The sequence below is a fragment of the Rhinolophus hipposideros genome, assembly GCF_964194185.1.
Source record: "Rhinolophus hipposideros genome assembly, chromosome: 18".
In the NCBI taxonomy this organism is placed as follows: Eukaryota; Metazoa; Chordata; class Mammalia; order Chiroptera; family Rhinolophidae; genus Rhinolophus; species Rhinolophus hipposideros.
This window is the reverse complement of record NC_138064.1, coordinates 31,467,545-31,489,967: the sequence shown is the minus strand read 5'-3', so window position 1 is coordinate 31,489,967 and position 22,423 is coordinate 31,467,545. Positions and strand designations below refer to the sequence as shown.

General features: G+C 36.6%; 1 protein-coding gene across 9 annotated transcripts in view; it reads left to right on the top strand.

The window, feature by feature from the left end:
- PPP1R9A (protein phosphatase 1 regulatory subunit 9A) overlaps positions 1–22,423 on the top strand; it is a 266,446-nt gene that overhangs the window by 178,891 nt on the left and 65,132 nt on the right. For 5 of the 9 annotated variants that reach the window (XM_081080102.1, XM_081080101.1, XM_081080103.1 and 2 more), the window contains 2 exons: positions 1,699–1,764; positions 19,217–19,372. In XM_081080102.1, the coding sequence (XP_080936228.1) occupies positions 1,699–1,764; positions 19,217–19,372 (222 nt within the window). The remainder of the gene's footprint in view (positions 1–1,698; positions 1,765–19,216; positions 19,373–22,423) is intronic. The other 4 variants (XM_081080106.1, XM_081080108.1, XM_081080104.1 and 1 more) reach the window with 1 other exon arrangement.

Here is a 22,423-nt window from a genome sequence, read left to right as displayed (position 1 = left end):
ATAAGAACCATATTTAGGATTAAGAATACTTTATCATGTATTGTGTGTGCTTAGATATATGTTTTAATGCTTTCGGAAATTATAAGCCATACTCCAAAAGAATTTAAAATATATAGATAATCTCCAATTTCAACTTAAATGTGTGCATTTTTCTAGGCTTTTATCCTCCAAGTATTTAAACTAGAAGAGTTTCAAATAAGCAAACAACCAATTCAATTTTAATTTGTATTCCTGTTTCTTTCCACTCTGTTAAACATTCTGATGAAAAAACCAAAAAAGTTAAAATGTTTCTGCCTAAAGGCTGAAGAAGAAAAGGAAAGATCCTATAAAGAAGAGGGAGATATAATCTGAACAATTGAAACATTTTACATGTAGATCTATTATTAGTGATTGCATTTCTGGATCTAATAGAATTGTTTCCTTCCCTCCCTCCTTCCTCCCTCCCTCCCCTCTTCCCTCCCTCCATTCCTTCCTTCTTTCCTTCCTTCTTTTCTTCCTTCCTTCCTTTCTTCCTTCCTTCCTTCCTTCCTTCCTTCCTTCCTTCCTTCCTTCCTTCCTTCCTTCCTTCCTTCCTTCCATTTTCCTTTCTTCCTCCCTTTCTTTCTATTTTTAAACAATCTGAAAGGTAACCGTGGAGGATTTCAGTAAACCCTTCAGACAGTCAACACTATCCTATGAAATTATGGGGGTATGGTAAATTTTTTCAACTAGATTTTAATTTTCAATAACGAATTAAATCTCCTGTCATATTCCATAACAATCAATGTTTAGCCTTAGAGTGGTGGAATGATATAATTCTGGTATATGTTTTGTGTTCTGTGGGTCATGTATATATATTTTGGATATCTGTTTCTATCAAAAAGCATTTTGTAATGTGAAATGCTGTGTGCTCAGACTGGACAAAGTGTGAACTGGTACTCTACCACTTTTTTTGAGTGAGAAAATACACATGGCCGTTCACATTAAAATGAGCTATTTTACATGCACTTTAAAAATTATATGGTTATTTTGCTTTTGCTTCTTTATATATCCTCTTAACATATAATATTTATTACATTTCAAAGTCTTAGATTATAGATGGCATTTCAAAGTCTCTTTAAGCAGTAGTTCATCACAGTGTTAATTATCACTCCAGAAACAGAGGCCCTCTTTCTTAAAACATAATTTAATCTTTCATAATTTGTTTTTACTGCTGGAAATTAATATCATTATAACTAGATCATGCAACATTAGTTAATTTTTTAGAATCTTTTAAAGTTGAATACAATTTTGAGCAGCTGTCTACATGGATATGCACTTTTATGGCTTGTGTTAACGTGTGATAATTAGAGGCAAAAATAATGGAAGCTATGGTTTGCGTAAGTGTTAAAAGGTTTACAAGAATAAAATTCTTATGTGAAAGCATTAAAGGGATAATATTGTATTTGACTCATGCTGTTTGCTGTTCCTGGTTGAAACAGCTTGTGTTGGGTGAACAAGAAATTGCGATTTTTATGGATGGCATTTTAATAATGTGAATTGATTTTATACTGTGTTTATAATGTTGAGAAACAAAGAGTGAGGCCATTCTCTTAGTTCTCAAAAGTGTATGTTACAGCAGGCACCGGAAATTCAGTGTACTTTTTTATCTTTTCTCATTAGGCTGCTCTCTTTAGTGGGGAAAAAGCCTTCTTTAATTTTTATTGTCGACTATTTTAGAACACTGTGGCTGAATTGCAAGGAGTGTCTGGCAACTGCAATAACAATAACAACTATTTCCTTAAGGTTTGTTTTCTGATGGAATATAATGCTTATTATCTGTACCTTCCTGCTTCATGTGTGAAATTAAATATTCTATGTCTTATTAACTAGTTCTATGCTAGGAAGAACTTCTCCAGAGCTGTATGTTTTGTATGTTGAATAATAGTTTGAAAATTACCATTTGAAAAATAATATTTAATCTCGAAACATAGCACATAGTTAAGACGCAGGTTCTGTAATCCGGACTCACTTCCTAATATTTAACCATGGATGTTTTTAACCCCTAACACTTTTAATATTTTGTAATTTATATTAAAGAGACTAAAGATATCCAATAGCAAGGCTGTATGATGTTTGTACAATACAGTGTACACAGTGATTTATATTGTCTTTTTAAATCCATTGCTGTTTTAAGAAAATAATTTTTTGATACAAGTTCTTAAATTTTCAAAAAAAATGAATGCATATATCTTTAAATTATTGTAGTACTTATTTGCACAATTTATATGGTAGATATACCAAAATGTCTAAAACGGTATTGCACTAAAAATAATTCTCACTACCGTTAGCTGCCAGTAACAATGATAGAGGAGCTTAAAAATGGAAGTCAGTCATGTTTAAAAGGGAGACTGGTTTATGGTAATTAGAGGAGCCTGAAGAATACGCGAAATATAAAACATTTTTAACAACTTGTTTACAGACTCCAGTTTGACTGGATCTTTAAAATCATTCAATATAATTACGTCTTTTGGTTTCTGATCCCCACAGTGACAGTAGTGCTTATTGTCATTGAAACCCCAGAATTATAAGGTGCTTGGAATACATTCAGGTGAAGACTGTATCCATGTTTGATTTAACCTAAATAATGTATGCGTGGGACCGCTGGTGCGTGCACACATATGCACACATACACACACACACGCACACAAAATACCCAGGAGGTAGATATCATCCTCTACTTGAAAGGTCCTCTTTAGAAATATTATTTGTATATAGAAACATTAATATCATAACATTGAGCATAAACAGGAAGATGAGCAGTTTTAGTGGGAGACAAAGGTTAGAATATGCATAGAAACCGTCGCCTAAATAATGTCATCTCCTTATAGCTCATTTTCTTTATTTTATTTTGTTTATCATAATTCAAGTGACTTAAATGTGGGGGTTTTTTGGTTATTTTCTTCAGTCTACCACATTGTGGTGATATTTATTCATGAGCCAGGTTAAAAAACAAAAACAAATGAACTTTATCAAATTCTTCTATGCAATTAAATTCCTCTGAGAGTATAGACTTTGTACTTCCCAGAAAGCATGCTAGAACAATTCTATATTACAGTGATGAACCACAGAGTTTGCAGTGTTAAACAGATGTCATAGAAACAAACAAAAATTGCAGTATTGTTTTCAGCTTTAAAAACATAAGTTGAGTATAAATTTTTTACTAAAAAGTTCTGTAATGCTAAAAAGCACAGTGAGAGATGGGCCTTACTATCGTGGGAAATAGGCTGACGTTTCCGCGTGCCATAGGGATCCTGTGGTTTTTCTTATGCCTGCGCTCCTCGTCCTGTTTTCTCTACCTTGAATGCAGTAATCTTCACCGACTCTTGTTTGCCCTTATATGTGCACTAATCCTGTTCACCTTTCAGGGCTCTGTTTAGCTTTCATCTATCTCCTTCACAAACTTTCGTGGACTCTCTCAGCTGGCCTAGAATCAATAGCACCATGTATATCACTCTCTATCATCATTTACCCATAAATTTCTAGTTTGTAATCTCTTAATGACAGGTTTCAAATAACTGATTGACTTTTAATACATCCAGGGATGAGCACTACACTGGGAAGATTAGAGGAAGCCAAAAAGTTGGACTGAATTGAATCACTCAAAGGCTATTAAGATGAACATTTGAGAGAAGAATTAAATGAGGAGAATGAAATTTAGTTAGGAACATAATCTGAGACAGTGAGGAAACAATGGCATAGAATACAGGTGTAAAAAGAATGCCAGACCTTGTAAGACTAGAGATTGGAGATAGGGAAAATAGTGAAGGAATAATCTGTATTTGCCCTTGACACTTTGGGATTTATCACTTTTCTGTGGTCTTTTGCTACCACATTTTAATTGTCCTGAGAGACCATGTATTTTCAAGAAGATCCTAGCTCTATCACACTGCACCAAAATCATCTGCATGTAAAACAAGAAAAAATGAATATGTGTATTCAATTCCTTGAAAACCTTTGGGACCTTAGAAATAGCAATTTTGTGACTCATATTACATGACTTCTCTTTTAGTCATAACTGAATAAACACTGAATAGAAACAGAATAGTTGAAATGGCCTACACGATGTCAAGAACAATATTGCATAGATAGCCATCTTCTCCTGCCCAATGTATTAACTCAGAAACAGATTTCAGTCATAGAAATACATTTTCATCGGCAATAAAAACCAAATGGTGACCTGACCAAGGACTAATGTCCTGAAACTGCCTTGTCATGGAATTTTGTCAGGTCTGATAAGGGCTCTATTTATTTTAAACTGATATTGATGCTGATAAGGGTGGTGGTAAAAACTCTTAATTGATTTCTGGAATTCTGGTTCTTAAAGGGGCCTTTAAAATTATTTTATTGGCATAAAGTTGACGTAGAGTAATATGTGCAGATCTTAATTGTATGATTTCATAATTTTTATTCTATATGTGTATTTCACATTAAAATCAATGTTAGTAAGGAATAATTAATATACAATAAAATGCACCAATTTTAAATGTGTTTAGATTAACAGTTTAATGAATAACAACCACCAGAATCAAGGTATAGAACATTTTTATTTCCTCAGATAGTTCCCTTATAAGACTTTGCAGTTATTCTTAGCCCAAAGCAACCCATCTACTTTCTGATACTATAGATTAATTTTTTCAGATCTAGAGTTTCATTTGAATGAAATCATAAAGTGCATAAGTTTTTATAGCTGGCTTTTTTCACTTTTTGTATCATATTTATCCTAAGTGTTCTATATATTAAGATGATACTATAATTGGTATTTCTTTGAGTTATAGTGAACAAAGAGCAGGGCCCACCCAAAATGGGATGCCTAGTTAAAGAACTTAAGCATAAAGCTAGATCCCCATGGGCTCCACTGCTCTATAGATGAAAATAAATCTAATCATCTACCTCACTGCATGGGAAATTGCCAGTGTCAAACCTCAGTGCTGAGTGAAAAGGAAGAAAAAATTTTCTCTGAGAAATTGTGATCACAACAGCCTGAATTTACGCTACCTTTGGGTGGGGGTGGGGTGGGGCGTGGAAGCATATTCTTTCTTGAGGCCCTCACCTTCAATCAAATCCTAACAGTTAAAATTTCAAGAAATATGAGCTTACAATGACCAAGTACAAAACTCACAGGGAAATAAATCACCATAAGTAACAAACGGCAAAAGAAAAAGAGGAGAGGGTTGAAGGGAGAGGGACGGGAGAAAGAAAAGAATAATAAAGTCCAAGTTATTTTATCAATTATATGAAATTGGAACAAATATCTCCAGTCACATATAACAGATTCCAGAAGACGAAAAATGAAAGTAGTACAATTCTGATACCAAGAATTCAGTAAGTAAAACATGAAGAGTGTGAGATGCATAAGGTAATGAGGTATAACCCTGATATCAAAACCAAATAATAATGAAAAAGACAATTTATAGGCCCATCCTATTCATTAAAATAATGCAAAAAGATCTTCAACAAAATATTAGCAAGCCATGTCTAATAATATGTAAAAAAGATATTATGGCCAAGATGAGTGTAGCCAATAATGTAAGTATGGTTTAACATTTGAAAATCAGTCACTACTTGCATTCGACATCATACTGGAAGGCAAGAAGAAAGATTACAAATAGCCTGGAAAGGAAGAAACTGTTATTATTCACAAGTGATGTAATTGTTTATTTAGAAAACCTCAAGCATACCTACAGATAAATTGTTAGAAATAATATGAGATTTTAGCAAGTTTGCTCAATACATAAATAATATAAAATATAACATCTATTTCGATGTGTCTAGAGAGGGAAAATATAATTTATAAATGCCCTTGGTGAAAGGCAACACCTTGCCTAACCAAAGATAGGCGAAACCTTCATGGAGAAAAATAAATTTTATTGAAATATGTTAAAGAAAGATTAAAAAGGACATGGTTTAAAGACTCAATAATTTAATTGAGTTAACTTTGTCTAAGTTGATTTATACATTCAATGTAATTCCGGCAAAAATAACTCTAAAGAATTTTTAAATAGAATTTGGTAAGCTATTACAAAAATACGTATGAAAGAACAATGCACCAGAAATAACCATGACATTTTACATGCCTTAGAAGAGAGATATTTATTATTAAGCTGTAGCAATTTAGACCCTGGGGCAAAAGAATGGAATGTTGGACAAGGAGCCCAGAAACAGGCCCTCACATATATGAAAATTTGATTTGTGACATCAATAACACTCTATATGAGTTGAGAAATGTTAGGCTTTTCAATGAAGGAAAAATGCTGAAATTGCAACCCCCATCTCAATCTGTACCCAAAAATTCATTCCAGGTGGATTAACTACTCAAATGCAAAAAGCAAAACTATAAAATTTAGAAGACGTTGTAGAAGAATATATTTATGACTTCAGTGTAAGAAATGGTTTCTTACATGAGACAATTCAGAAAGCAAAACCTTATGTAAAGAAAAGGATTGAGAAAATTGACTACACTAAAATGAAGAACTTTGTTCATCAAAAAAATATCTTGTTAAAAGCTAGAAGACAAACCGGAAGCTGGAAGTAAATATTTGAGAAATAAATAACAAAATGAATTATATAAAAATTTCTGTGAGCCAATAATAAGAGTATATACAGGCCATCGGCTTGAACAGTCATGTCATAAGAGAGGAAATCTCTCTTTCAATGAACATATGAAAAGATGCCCTACCATATTAGCGATTAGGATGTGAAAATTAAAAACCAAAATGAAATATTTCATACCTCCTGAATTGATTTAAATGGGATATTCTAAGTTTTGGTGAGGATGGGGAGTAAAAGGACCTCTTATTCTCTGCACATAGAAATATAAATTGGCTCATTGACTTTACCATTAGAAGCAAAACGGCACAGAAGAATACAAACAATATGATTTCATTTATTTGAAGTTTAAAATCATGTAAAAATAAATGACGTATTGTTTAGTTATACTAAAATGCAACAAAACTAGGGAAAAGTAAGAATGATAAAATTCAGCAAGATTACTTGTAGAGCAAGCTCTTGAAATAGAATCAGGGAGGTACTCACAGAGGACTATATTTTAAATGTGGTGGTACTGCTCCTTTTCTTGAGCTAGATTGTTAGTTGATTGGTGGTGGTTATGTCATTGGTCATTGTATTTTCTATATGTTACATACATACTCTTTGTGTCAGCTCAGCATTTAATGAAAAAATTAAAATCTGCCACATACAATTGCTTATATTTAGCAGTCATGTGGATATAAAATGAATATGACATAGTTCCCACTCTCCAAAGACTTTTAAAATGACTTAAGATCCTGTGTTTCAAATTTGCTTCAATGTGGGAATCTCATGGTACTTCTCTAAAATTACAGAAGTACCAAATTTTCCACCCAGCCTCCGACTTACAGAATATGCACTATAGTGAGCCTAAAGTTATGGGAGTTTGTGGGAAGGGTTAGAGGCAATCAGAGATGGACTTGTCCAGTTTTAAAGATGCCAGGAAACTGATGTAAAGACCTTGGAGTCCTGGTATTGCAGGGAGTTTGCAAGAAGGAATTGCTGCCATGAACCACCAGATAGTTATTCTCCCTTGAAGGAAATTGTAAGGTTGAGATTATATTTATTATTAATCCATAGATAATCCACAGAAATACCATCAATGACATTTTGATTGGTTTTACTTTTTTGTTTGCTATAAAGTCTGTAACTATAACTTCTGGTTCTGTTTGATGACCGGTTATCATTTTTACAGTCATCTGCATCAGTTTTTATATGAACACACCGTATTTTTCGAAGATTCAGTTAGTTGTATAATTACGGAATTACTAAAATAATAATAACAGAACCACTTTGGTCACTGTAGTTGTTCTCTTCTGCAGATTAAAATTCAAGGAAATACGGCTCTCTTAGTCTCTTCCCACAGTTCTGTTGGCATCAGAATAAGTGCTTCATTGTTTCCATGGCAAGTAAAATGAAACTCAAGGAAGGCTGCCAACTTGAAATTGCAGTGTGACACTTGAATTACAGAGGTCTACTTTGGTCTGTTGACTGTTTAGTTTTGGATCTCAGTGGGAAAAATAAAGATCACTGGTTCCCTTCTCATATAGAATATATTAATCAGGGACTTAAAAAACAATGGAATTTATGTCCTAGTAAATGGGTAACATTTATTAAGAAGAATTGAATTGGGAATATTGAGTCATGGAAAAATATAGTTTATACTCCCAAGAAGCTTGCTATCATGCTGTGGAAACAACAAATGTATATAGTAAAGAATTTAAATCATTTTCAAGCAACCTGTAAAACAGCCAGATAACCATAGTGTAAAAAAATCATCACAACTAAGGACATACAAAATAAAAGAATGAAATTGAGATTTGTGATTTAAATTTTTATTTGGAAATTTTTTGTTGTTTTTGTTTGTTTTCTACAATTGAGAAATTGGGGCAATATTGGGTATGTTCAAGAAGACCAGTTTACCTGCAGAGCAGAGTATATAGAAAGGAATAGTGGTTGGAAAGTCTTTGAAAAGGTAAATTGAACAATATGTAGAAATTTTTAAAATCAGCTGAATTTTTAGACATGTTTTCCATTAAATAATAATTGGGAACCAATGCTCTATGGGCTCTCACATATCTGAGACATTCACTACCCTCTGATTTAGACTGTCTTTTCAAGTGTTTGTGTATGAACAGTCTTGGAAGATAGAAACTGTCTTTCCCTCTGGAGCAAGGGCAGTAATATTTGCTGCCTATTATAAAAGATGCAGGCTACCAAACTCTGGTTTCCTCTCCTGACATGTCTACGTATGTAGACATCAGCTGTCCCTCTTCTTCTCACTCTTTGGAAATTGCGACTTGAAGTATCAGCACAAACATCGTGGTAGACTATATCATCTAATACAAAGACCCATCCTGGGTTAGAAGAAGATCTGACCTTGTTCAGATAACTCTTCCAGAGAAATACCGACATTGGGCATGAAGGAAAAGAATTTGCAATCACCATGGTCAGAAGCCTGGTAAATCTTTAAAAGTTTGGCTGATTCACTGGAGCAATAATGGCGCAAGGAACATAATGCTGGGTAAGGAGAAATAGCAACAGTAGGGCAGCCTTTTGACTCAGCCCCTCCTGCAGTTTATCATGACACCTTTATGTTCGTTCAGACAGAAAAAGATCTCAAAGCTTTTTGCAGTGGGTTTTGGTTGCTCTAAGGCAGGGGTGTCCAAACTGCGGCCCGCGGGCCAACTGCGGCCCACAATCCATTTTTAATTGGCCTGCAGCAAATTCCAAAAATATATTTAGTTTACTTAAATAAACCAGGTGAGGCAATACCTACTTCACCTCGAGTGAATGGCCTGGATGTTTGTGTATTTTACCACATATGGCCCTTGGTGAAAAACATTGAAAAAAGCTTGGACACCCCTGCTCTAAGGGAATATTGGCTCTGTCGGGAAGATTCCTTTGAGATAGACAAACTTCTGTGGAAAATCATAGATGAGTATTTGGATCCTAACTGGTCTGTAACGCTGATGAAAGTAACCCTCTGGACAATGAGAACCTGTCCCAATTCTTGAGGTTACAGTCAGCCTTACCACCATGGAAAACTTCCCCATTTCTTATGTTCAAACCAGATTTGCAAATGGACTCCATGTTGATATGGACTCCATAACAGGGTCCCCACAGTAGGTGTCAAAGACTATGGCTGCTGAGTCAGACTCCCCAAATCTAAATAGGTTGTGTCAGTAAGGATGACTCACCTTATATAATGCTTTAGGTGGACACTGGAAGTTTGGTTAAAACATGAGTAACTGCACTGCTCAAAACTGCAAATGGACACAGAGCTGCTCTCTTCCTCCATGCCTGTTGATGCCTCCTCTCTCTACCCTGACCTCAGAAATGTTAAGGAGAAAGTTGACTAGGGGTTGGGCCAAGATCTCCTTGTCCTCTGTAGAGACCAAATGCTATATGAACCCCTTGAATATGCTGGGGAACTTTGGGAGGGAAGGCTCCCAAACTTTATAGTTCTGTGGATACCAACTCACAGATCACTATCCCACACAATTCCATAGTGAGAAAAGATGCCCAACTTCAACTGATTTGGTTTGGGCAGAGTTCACAGTGGGAAGGGAAGCTCAAATGGCCTTGTAGATGGGACCCTTTGGGCGGATAGAAGGTAATGCTATTATGACTTCCACTGTTAGATGTCTAATGGAATTTCTGTGTTGTATGCCTGTACTTCTTTGTCCCATTAACGCCAATGGAGATTCTCCCATTCAGGGATTGCCATGTGTAGAGCAGTAAGAGTAGGACACATAAATCACTCTCCTTGTTTTCTCCCAGGTGATGCAGCAGAAACAATACGAAATCTCCGGAAGAAAAGGGGAAATCACAACTTATTTAAATACTTGATGGCTGCCAGAATACTTGGGCCATTTCCCAGCACAACAACACTTATGCTGCAACCAACCAACCAAACAAACAAACACAACTGGGCCGCTACTAACCTTCTATTAAGCTGTTATGGAAACTGACTCATGAAGGCCTTGTGACTCTCTCGCCTAATATTCTCAGTCTGAAATGGGTCAGCTTGAACTCACTGACCAAAAAGGTTGGAAGAGCCCAACAAACATTGCTTGTCAATGGAAATGATAGATTTAAAAAAAACTGCCAGCCAGGCCCACCAGCATCTTAGATTTATATGAACAAGTAGCAGCTTTCCATTTCAGGGAAACTTTGTCTGCCACTCCACCTCCAGAAATAAGGCCTCTAGCTCAGTGAGGCCTTTAGTTCATAGAGGTTTCCTTAAATGCCTGGGCTTGATTCACTGGTGGTTCAGTTAAGCTGTCTAATGCTATCTACTGCTAGAAGGCATTCAGCTCAACCTCAGCTTACTGGCCAGGGTTGTTATGTATGAAAGAATTACCCAGAACCCTAGATTTCTTTCTTGTAGACCAATGCCGAGTCTGTGCAATCACTGATAAATTCTGCTATATATAAATTAATACCTTAGGACAAGTGGAAAGGTCAGTAAAGAAGCTTAAGGAGAAATCTGCCTGGGTTTCTAAAGTAGACCCTGATGATTTGTGGGATTTGTGTGGCCAGGAGGGGAAAGCCTGGGGAAAGTGGTTGATCCTAGTACTATAGGTTGGACTCATTCTGTTTCTTGGACTTATTTTAATAGGACTCTTAATTATATGCTGTGAGATAGATGGAATGGATTTGATTGTAGCCACTCTTGGACACACTGAGCTGAGGGAATATCATACTCATGGGGAAAATTCACCAGAAGCCAAAAGTGTGTAGAAACGAGGGTGGATATTGTCTGGAGACAATTCCACTATGGGTCTCACTTCTCTGCATCTCTTGTGAGCAGAGACACTGATGGCCTTTGTTTCATGTTATCTTTTCAATGATGTACGTATAGTGAACAGCCTTGGAAAATAGAGATCATGTCTCTCCTTAGGGCAGGTGACAGACTTTCCTTACCACCCAATCTGAGTTTCCTAAACTCAGATTTTTAACAAAAGACTTCATGGTCAAACCCTCTGCTTTATTTTTAGACCACGTTCTCCTTTAGTACCCAGAATTTGAACTTTGTTTGGAGGCCATTTCTTAGAGTCCAGACTTTCAAAACCTTTAAGTCCTGGTTCCTATCTGTTTAACAGTCCTCTCAATTTCTTTCTCTCTGGTTACATTTTACTAAAAACAGCAAGAAGAAATCAGGCAGCACCTTCAGCACTCTGCTTGGAAATCTACGTAGCTAGATCACTCAGTTCACTGGGGACATTTCCTACTTTCTCCTGAGAGAGGGTGAGATTGTTGCTAAGCTTTCTGCCACCGCACAACAAAGGTCCCCCTTGCAGATTTCTACTTACAGTCTGTTCAAGGCAACTTAGGCTTACTTTGACCAACTTTCAAAATCCTCCCAACCTTCATTCACTGCCTGTTTCCAAAGCCACTTCCCCATTTCTCTGTATTTTTTATACCTGTTTTCTATTGCTGTATAACAAATTACCACCAAAACTTAGCAGCAAAAATAAGAAATATTTATACATTACAGTATCTGTGGGTCAGTTTAGTTGGATGCCTCTGGCTCAGGATTTTTCCAAGGCTGTAAATAAGGTGTCCGCCAGAACCGCAGTCATTTAAATGCTCAACTGGGGGAAGATCCTCTTCCAGGCTCACTCACAGCTGTTGGCAGAACACAGAAGATCCCCGTCCAAACTCCCTCATGTGACTTTTGGCAGGCTGCAGGCCCTTCCTGGCTGTCAGCCAGAAATATCACTTCCTTTTGATGTGGGCCTTTCCAGAGGGCCATGCACAACATGGCAGCTTGTTTCTTGAGAACAAGAGGACAAAAGAGATGCAAGTCACAGTCTTTTTGTAAACGAATCTCAGAAGTGACATCCCATGACTTTGGTTATATTCTGCTTGTTAGAAGCGAGTCGCTAAGTGAATCGCTAAGTGAGTCGCTAGTCTAGCCCTCATCCAAGGGGAAGAAGTTAGACAAGAGCATGATTACCAAGGAAGAAAGGATTGTTAGGGGTCATGTTAGAGCCTGCCTGTCATAGTGAGACATAGAGTCCCTGCTTTGGAGGAGTACATTTTCTACGAGGAAGGGAGCCCAAAAACAAAAGAAAGCTTTAAAATACTGTAAAATCAAATGCTACTTGATGAACTGTCTACCACAATTGTTAGAAAATTTTAAGAAGGGAGAGATGAGTTGTGTTGTGATAAAAGGTTTTATAGGCAAATCTTAACTCTCTGGTCAGAATTTTTAGGAAGACTGACTTGTCAGAGTTATTATCAGTGACCTGAGGGAAGAGCTGAGAACCTGAAGGCCGGGAACAGAGCAGGCCTCGGTTACTGGCTCAGTAACCTAAATACAGATTTTCAGATGCTTCTCGATTTGGTGACTGGACAGTAAGAATGGAGTGAAATATCAGAAAGCATTCCGAGAACAAAGATTGATAAGAAAATTTTGAATGACTTGATAAATGAGAGGAGAGATAGGCCAGGCATCGTGGTAGATGTTTTATGTATTTTATTTCTTTGGATCCTTTCCATATCCTGTGAGATTGGTGTCTCTTACACCATTGTATGGAAGAGGAGAGCACAAAAGATACAAGCTAAATGACTTGCCCACTATCATGCAACCATGCCATTGTGTTTTTGGTTTTGTTTTGTTTTTTCTGTTTTGGTCTCTCCCTCCCTGAGGCCCATGCTTTCTTTTCTTGTTGTTGTACTGCTCTGTGACATTGTATTGGAAAAACAAGGGATGGGGAAAATACCCAGAATTCAAAAGCCGTCTAGTCATTTAACATACTGTGGTAAATACTTTGAATACAACACTACTGGAAATCCACCAACCTTATGAAGAAAGTGCTGTTATTTCTATTTTATAGATGAGCAAATGACACTGAAAGAGACAGTGGCCTAACATTGCAAAACTAGGACACACAGAAGTCAACTGACAGCAAACGAAAAGAGAAGCCTTTGCAGAGAAGGGGATACTTTGCTGGAAGCCATCTGGATGGCTGGCACAGATTTAGGAACTTTAAACATTAAAGTGTTCGTTCGAGGTCTTTCTTCTTCAGAGAAAAAGCAACTGTCTATTCTTTCACAGAACTGAGTCTGAAAATATACATAACCAAATTCAAATCCAGTAAACAAATTCCAACAAAAACTGCATAATTAAGGCTATTTTTATGATTAGCACCATTTAGTTTCCCTGAATTTACCAGAGCAAACATTGCTACAGCAAAAATTACTACTAATGGTTGAACCTAACAACAAGAGAAAATCCCCAAAAGGGTCATTTAGGCCCCAGCTGCAGCTGTGCTTCACTATATTTCTTACTTCAAAGCTGAGAATTAACAGGAAAATCGGGCTCTGCTGTGCTATGCAGATGTGGCTAAAACTGTATTAATTTATTCAGCAAACATTTCTTCAGTGCCTACTGTATGCCAAGCAGTGTGCTGGCCACGCGGGGATTGCAGGAATCAGTCATACCTGGCACTCTCAAGGAATTTACAGTTGAAAGAAGTTGATGGGAGAAGACAGATAGAAGACAGTCAAATTTTATGAGTGGTTTAAGGTATGTAGCAGAGACATAAAGGACTGGATTAGAAGAGACAAAGCAGCAGCATCATAGGATGTGCTAAGTGGATGGCTATTCATTTTGGATCACTGAGGTAAGAGGGGATCTAGTTAAGTGAGGAGGACAGAGGCCTGGGCGTTTTCTTGGTCTTGGCTAGAAGCTGGTGCCTATTCTGAAACTGGGAATACAAGAAGAGGAGCAAGTTTAGGGAAAGGGCAACTTTTGCTCCAGAAATAACCAATTTCCTTATAAAAGATTTAAATGGCAGGGTCTTCTAGAACATTATACTTATGAGACCAAAATGTATTAGCAAGCGTCTGGTTACAAGATCGATGTGGAGAAGCTTCAGCCTGTTCTAATGTGGTGTTAGTACCACCCCAGCAGCACCATCAGATATGCATTTTGTGCAGTTACCATGTGCCAGCCTTGTGTTAGACACTTAACAAGCGCCATCTAACTTAATCTCATGACAGCTTTGTTATCACAGAGCTGGGATTTAAACCCAGGCCTATGTGACTCCAAAACCAAGAATCTCTCATTGGTCTCCACTTAACCCACTCACCAATATAACAGATACTGTCCATTCCTTCTGTGAAATCTAGCTGGACTGAGAGCTACAGCTCTGCTGAGTGTTCAGGGCTCTCGTATGTCTACACGCTCCTGCTCCCACCAGTCAAAAGTTCTATGTTTCGGAAGGGGCAGGACTTGTCTACTGTAGTTATTACTGTAATTATGTCTTTTAATAAGCTATTAAATGCTCTCATGGAATATGAGTAGAAAGGAAGTTGTGTCTATGAAAATGAGCTAAAATGCTTAGGGAGGATTCAGGAATGACTGGTAGGTCAAGAAAATTAGATATGAGGTGGAAATGTAAATGAGACAAACCGTGAAAACTGAGAGGAGTGTGGCACACATCTTGCCTTGCAAGCATCTTTTTCATCCATTTTAAGACACTGCAATAATTCTATAGATTGTATGCTGTGCTTCTGGTTTATATCAAAAAGAGTGCATAAAATGTCAGTCAGCAGACCAATGAGCCAAATCTTTTGAAGGAGGCTTCCATGTACTTGCCCAGGTTGAGCACATTAGGAGAGAAAAGAAGAGGAAAGAACTTTGGAGCTCACTAGAGATAGTCTTCAAAATCTTCAAAGTGAATTGAATGATAATGTTCAAACACGTGGCGGGGGAATCTTAACACAACAGGATTATGCACTAGGGTTTTGGTTGGGGAGATATTAAAAGAATGTATTTCTGTTTTTTGTTTTGGTTTTTTTCTCTGCGAAGTTTTAGTTTCTGTAGACTGCAAGCAGCACAGCATAGAAGAAAGAGCATGGGCTTTGGAATTGGTTAGATGTAGCTTCAAGGACATAACTACTTGTTTAACCTTGGGTAAAGTCTATGAGTCTGTTTCCTTAAATTAAGGTGGCATGGTAATACTTATATCATACAGTGTTAAAGAAATGTGCAGTGTTGGCCACACAGTAAGTTACAACATAATTGCTATTCACTTTTTGCCCCTTTTGGGGAGAGGGCTATTAAAAACACTAAGATATTAATCAACAAGGTAGATAGGGAGGTGAGAAGGAACATTTATTGTCTCTGTCAATCTTACACTAACAACTATTCTTACCTCATGTAAAGCGGATTTGCGGGTAGGGACAAAGAACTTTACTTGAAAGATATTTAATCTGGCCAAAAATAGAGAGAAGGAGCTAGATACCACTGGAAATACTTTGTTGTGGCAATTGTTTTTTTGTACATTGTCCATCTTCCTCTGTAAATGTCAGATTCAATCCAATCTAATTTTGAGTTTTATGAAATTCTGCTAACATATCATCCCAGGTAACTTATTTTACTTGCAAATTAACCATAAAAGTGATGTTTATTTTTAGTAAAGATTAAAGAATCAGAAGAACATATTATTCTTAGCCTACTAAATGTAACTTCATAACTTCTAGATGTTTATGAGGTTCTTCAGTAAAGGCAACCTTTATTCTAAAGCCTATTCAGGGTGGGAATGGTAAATGATCAGTGAGAGAGAATGGTTAAACACCCTATCCACAGTCTCTAATAAGTAGTAAATAAAATCAAGACAGTAAAAGACATATCTTGTCCTCAGGATGCTTATAAGACTAATTAGAAAGAGAAAATATTACTAAATAAAAAGATAAAATGAAAAATAAAAAGAATTGTAGCAGAATTGCAGGTAATTTAAGTATTGAGAAGGAAAGAAGACTGGCGAAGTCAAAAATAAAAGAATCAAGAGGAAGAAATCTTAATAACTTACATATATGAAGATAATTCTGATAACTAAAATGGATGACAAAGCCACAATATTTAGAGGTAAGAATTGCATATATTGTGTATAACCTAATCTGTCATTCAGTATAAAGAGTATTAAAAAAGAAAAAAAAAGTGGCAAAATGCTACCCTCTTACCAAATAACTTTGCAATGCGTATTCTTGATATTACTGAAAACATCCTTAGGAGGTTGGAGATATTACCAAGTAAATGCAATTGGCATTCTTGGATTTATTCTTTTAAACATATTTGTTGAGGTCCTGTTATATGTAAGACCACATCCTGGGCACATATTTATATTCATCGCCTTACACATAGTGAAGAATCTATTTTCAAGCTGGCAAAAGGAAATCAAATTCTTCATTTCAATTCTTATGTTTAAAATGTGCCACATCGTTGTCAGACTTTTAATTTAGCTTAATATTTTATTATCATAGATGATATTCATCAAATTGATGATATAGAAGTGAATTTTATATACCTAGTTTAGGCCTTCATAATAAAGGTGTGGCTATGTTGCTAGTTGTAATTATAGGGTTAAAAACAAGCATACCCATGGTCACGTGTCAGGTGGTTGCCGGACTCATCGCAGTGATCTCTTCTTAGGTACACAAATGTGAATAACTATGGTGCACCCCTGAAACTCATCTAATGTACGTTAACTGTATTTTAATACAAATCTTTTATAAAAAAAAAACATGGTTTTACATCTCTAAATCCAAACTTTCAGAAAAGTGTCTTGAGATTGCGTATTTGCCAGCCTTGCTACATTCCTATTGATTAATGTCACCAGGATTTACAAAGTACCTATTGGTTTTATATTTATATACATACACACACACTTACATACGTATATACATATATATGTAGGTGAATTAATGTACAGAATATCACACACACAAAAAAATACCAAATCTGGAATTAGAGTTCTTTTAAGATTTGTAGTATCTAATCATACCAACAAACGGAAGCTGTCTGGAACCAATCACCACCTCTTCACCTACCTCTCCAGCCAGTGCCAAAGACACTTGGAATAGTGTTTATAGTTTAGACATTTTTCAGACAGGTTTCTAAAGAGTCCTAGAGTTCCAGGTACTGAGGAGCTATATAGGATCAAGATGGAGGCCATCAAACCCTTTCTCTTTCGGTCAAAGCATCTCTGATTTTATTTGGGGGGAAGAAAAGTTCTAACTAACCAGTTTGGAAAATTCACTGCTCTGTATGAAATATCCTGAGCTTACCTCTATACACAGGTGCCACCAAAGTCAAGGTCTTCATGATCATAGCCTCCGTGTAGGGAAGTGGAGTCTGAAGGGTGCCAAGGCAGCTGTTCATCATGGTCAGTGGTCCTCAGATTCCTTGCTAGAAATTGTGTCTACGTCTGGGCACCACAATTTAAGAGAACTGTAGAGAACTTGAAGAGAAACAGAGTGCAGGAACAAAGACAATGACAGAAAATGAAACCTATGAGGACACTAGATGTTTTACTTGAAAAAGAGGAGTCAGAATAGCAGTTTGATAATGGTCTTCCAGACATTAGAAATTACTACATTGAGGTTAATGACCATATTTTCTTTATGTGCAAACATGGCAAAAGAAGGAGTTTCAGCCTTAGCAAGAACATAGTACAGAACCAAAAGAAAACGCAGCAATCAGATGCTAAGCTTATCTAATCAAAGGACTACATCACTCAATAACTGTTTATGAAAGTTTTTTGAAGGCAATGTGAATTCCTATCTATGTAATGTATTAGATATAACTACCTGAAGGAACAAAGATGAATGAAATGAACTTTGTTTTTCAGTCCTGCGAGTCAGTGATTTATCTTTAAATTATATCATAAGGTATAGATTTCAACTGTATAGGTACAGTTATTTTGAGTTAGCGTCTCAGTCTGATGTTGCCAGGAGAAGAGCTGCTTCCTAATAATGTTAAGGAAGTTAGTGCTGAGGAAGAATATTTATTCCAGGGGTCATGAATTAAGATACTTACAGGGGCCTGCGGGTATCATGAAGGAGTGAAGCTAGCAGCGTGGAACAATATGGAGTTACAGAAGTTGTGGTGTATTAGAAAGTGCATGACCCATCAAAAAGGGGCAACCGCTGCTGATTGTGGCCAACTGTTATCATGACACAATGTGCTTATATTGCCAGATCTTTGGCTTTCTCAAGAAACACTGGAAATCTGGAATCGGATGTGAAAAAAAAAATTAACATTGACCAAATACTAAGATTTATTTAAGCACTCTTGCAGGCAAAGCAATATATGTGTGTGGGCTGTAAATTAGAAACCTTTGGATTATTCTTTAGGTCACTAGTTCACCACCACATTAGTTAAATGAAACAGAACTGATTGAATTTTAAAGCTTAGGTGAATTAATCTACTCAGCTTTTGGAAGGCTTAATTAAGGCCCTTTCCAACTCTGAATCTTTTGATCTACCCTTCCTTCTTTCCTGGTCCCAATATTGGGTGACTTATTCACACAAGTGAGAATTTAAAGGCATTATTTCCCTTAGCAACATAATTTTATTTAATGAAACCATCAAATACTTAGGTTGAAAACAACTTTTGTTGTACTAAAAATGCTCCTGGATGCTATTAGATTTTTAGAAATGCACCTATATATGGAATAAACATGTCACTTTGGATCTTTGAACTAACATCTGTTTATAACCTTGGCTGCATGAGGCATGCTTGACTTAAAAGCCTACTTACACTTTTACCAAGTGGTGACATGTTTTCTTTCTCTCTTGTAAAATATTTTCTAATAACCCACCTCCACCTAAGGTAAGGACAGCTGGATTTCTGAAATCCCCTTCCTTTCAGACAGGAGAATATGCCACAGATGAAGAGGAAGATGAGGTAGGACCTATCCTTCCTGGAAGTGACATGGCCATTGAAGTCTTTGAGCTGCCTGAGAATGAGGACATGTTTTCCCCATCAGACCTGGACACAAGCAAGCTTAGTCACAAGTTCAAAGAGGTAAGATTGCTGATCTGCAAAATAGTTTTCTATACCTGTCCCTATCATTATTAAATATATACTTTGGTTTGAAACATGTATTAAGAATAATCAGTGTTCACGATAGAGCCTTTTAATAATGGACTGTCTTAAATCTCATTGAATTTCAAGGTAAAATTTAAGTGGATCTCATTCCACAACTAGTTTAAATGCTTGTTGTTTGTCATCGTGACAGCTTACAACCTGTCTATTTCATAATTTCAAGCTATCGCTTACATGTGCAGTTTTTGTGATAAGTTCAAGTTCTATTTTTTTCAGTTTTGTAGAAATTTTGGGACCTGCTGATAAGCTTTCCTGTAAGGCAGTGATTTTTCTAAAATGGTTTCTTTTGTGTGTGTTTTTTCCCCTAAAATAAGCAAGGTGCCAACAGGAATTAAATGACACAACCCAAATGGTTTAATTGAAGAAAGTTTAGTGAATGAACTTTGTACAGTTAGTAGAACTACCAAAGGATGGTACAGAGCCTGGCAACAGCAGGATGCTGTTATCGTCCTTTGGCTTAACGGCAAAGATGGAAAGAGGTTACCTTTTTTTGAAGGAGGGCCATTCAACATCGACACCTCTATTAGATGCAGCCACTGCTAAAAACTGCATGCTGGGGGCAAGGGTGACATATACCCAGATCCTTCTCTCGCCCTGCCGAGGCCTCCCATCAGCCAAACCTGGGCAGGGGCGCCTGCAACACGTAGTCTTGAAATCTGAAGTGGTCGACGCTCCTAAGGCAGGAGCTGTCGGAAAAGGCCCAGAATGAATCCTGTGGGGCAAAGGCAGATGACCACACAAACCCTTTTTCCAAACTGACTAGTCAGAAGCCCAGCACATAATACAGGAACAGTGATGAGTAGGTCCCGAACCAGTTCATGCTTCATGGTTTTAGGGAACATCATTGAAGACAAGTATGTATGTCATTTCCAACCGCCCCACAATAACCACTGTGCTGTGGTTTCGAGTCTGTTAGGAACTTGGAGAAAAATGTCCTAAATCTGAAAAACAAGGTTGATAATTGCAGATTTACAATTTCTAATTTCATATATAGTTTCTAATTTTATTTAATTTCTAATTTTGATTTATCATAAGTAGGTCAATTTTATATGTTCTGATATTCTACCTAATTTGCCTAATATAGTGACTTACCTTTTTAATTCCTTATGACACATTTATATTTGTGAGACCAGTATCAAAGTGAATGCACTTTTCAAGTACAAGTTTTTATTTTTAAAAAAAAACCTTGTTAATTATAAATTTTGGAAAAACAGATTTATATAAATACCAAATCACTCATAATCCCAGTATTGTGGTATTTGGGGTTATACAGTATATACTCTATTAAATTCGTACACTTTATACTTGAATTCGTATTATTAGGATTCTCCCATGTCATCAAATGTTCTTCCATAAGTAATGCTTCTTCACTTTCATCTTATGGATCTTTTATGATTCAATTCCTTGCTTTGGAACATTTTTTTTTTGCAGGTCTTTCTAAAATTATTATTAAATGTAATACTGCAATAAATATCTGTGTAATAATACCTTTAGGATGCTTTCTCACCCTAGAATTATTAAATCAAAGACTATGACTATTTCAGGGACTTGTGATACTTAATGCCAAGTTGCCACCAGAATGGCTTTTCTTGTTGATACAGAAATGTCTTTATGTGTTGAGAGTGCCCATTTCTCTTCCATCTGTTGTTATTGGTCAGGTTGAACCATTTCCATTTATATAGTTCACAGAGTCCTTGAGGCAAAATACATGGGTGTTTCGGATGATTTATGGTGACTCCTAGTGCTACGTAGACCAGATACAAATGTGTCAGTGACAGTGAAGCACGCTATTATATAATGGTCACAAAACTCAGAATTCCCTTGGTAGGGGTGGCAACAGGTGTCTGAGGACCATTTCTCATGACGACTTTCTAGATTTCCTGATATCATTAAACCAAAGAGCACTGCAGAAAAAGGAAGTCCTTCTGCAGGAAGTGGCTGAGTGGAAGGAAGAGGTGTAATCGAGGTACCTCTGTCTCCAGGGCTCTGATTTAGCCCAAGAATAAAGATTATCTAGAAGAGTAGATGGACTGCGTTCTTTAAGAAATCTTCCTAGTATGTTGTAACTCTCATCCAACTTTGAGGCAGTAAGGTCAAGGTGTGCTCTGGCAAAATCCCAGAGTGTAGCTCTTCCACGTTGCCAGGTGAGTACGGCCCCTTCTCTTTGGTAGATAACGGAGCTGGAAGTAGAGTCCATCTTTTTTTTTTTTTTTTTTTTTTATGGAAGCTAAAGAGCCTAAAAAGCAGAAATAGTATATAGAAGGTTATATATTTCATTTTCTAAATTGAGCCAAGGACTCTGTGCTTCATAAATGTTGTTTGAAGTGTACACCGTTGTGTAGACAACTACATGATCTCGATCAAGGTTCAGCAAACTGACCCATTGGCCAAATCCAGCCCACTGCCTTTTTTTGTAAATAAAGTTTTGTTCAAACACAGCCATGGGCATCCATTTAGTTATTATTTGTGGCTGCTTTCGTGCTGCCGCAGCAAAGTTGAGTAGTTATACAGAGACCATAGGGCCTGCAAATCCTAAATTACTTGCTATCTGGCCTTTTACAGAAAATGGTTGCTGACCTTTGTGTCGGCCGCTGCAGGATTCTATATAAAATGGCTGATTTATTTTCAGCCTAAGTAACCAAATCTATAGTTTTCTTTTAAGTTTGTTTTTCAAGAACAGACAAATACCACATCATTTCACTTCTAATTCATTGATTGTCTTTTGTTTTATATTTAACATATTAATATATTCAAGAGATTGCCACCAAGTCTCACTCTGTGGCATTCTTACACAGCACCCGTATCCTGTACAGACACCACTATCGCAGTTTTAAATTCCTTTATGTGATTAACACATTGGCCCAAATATTGCATAGCTACATTGCATAGATATTTTTCATAAGATTATGCACAAAACCTGGAATGGAGGTGGATAATCATGTTGTATTGGACTCTAAGCTTCTCCGGTTT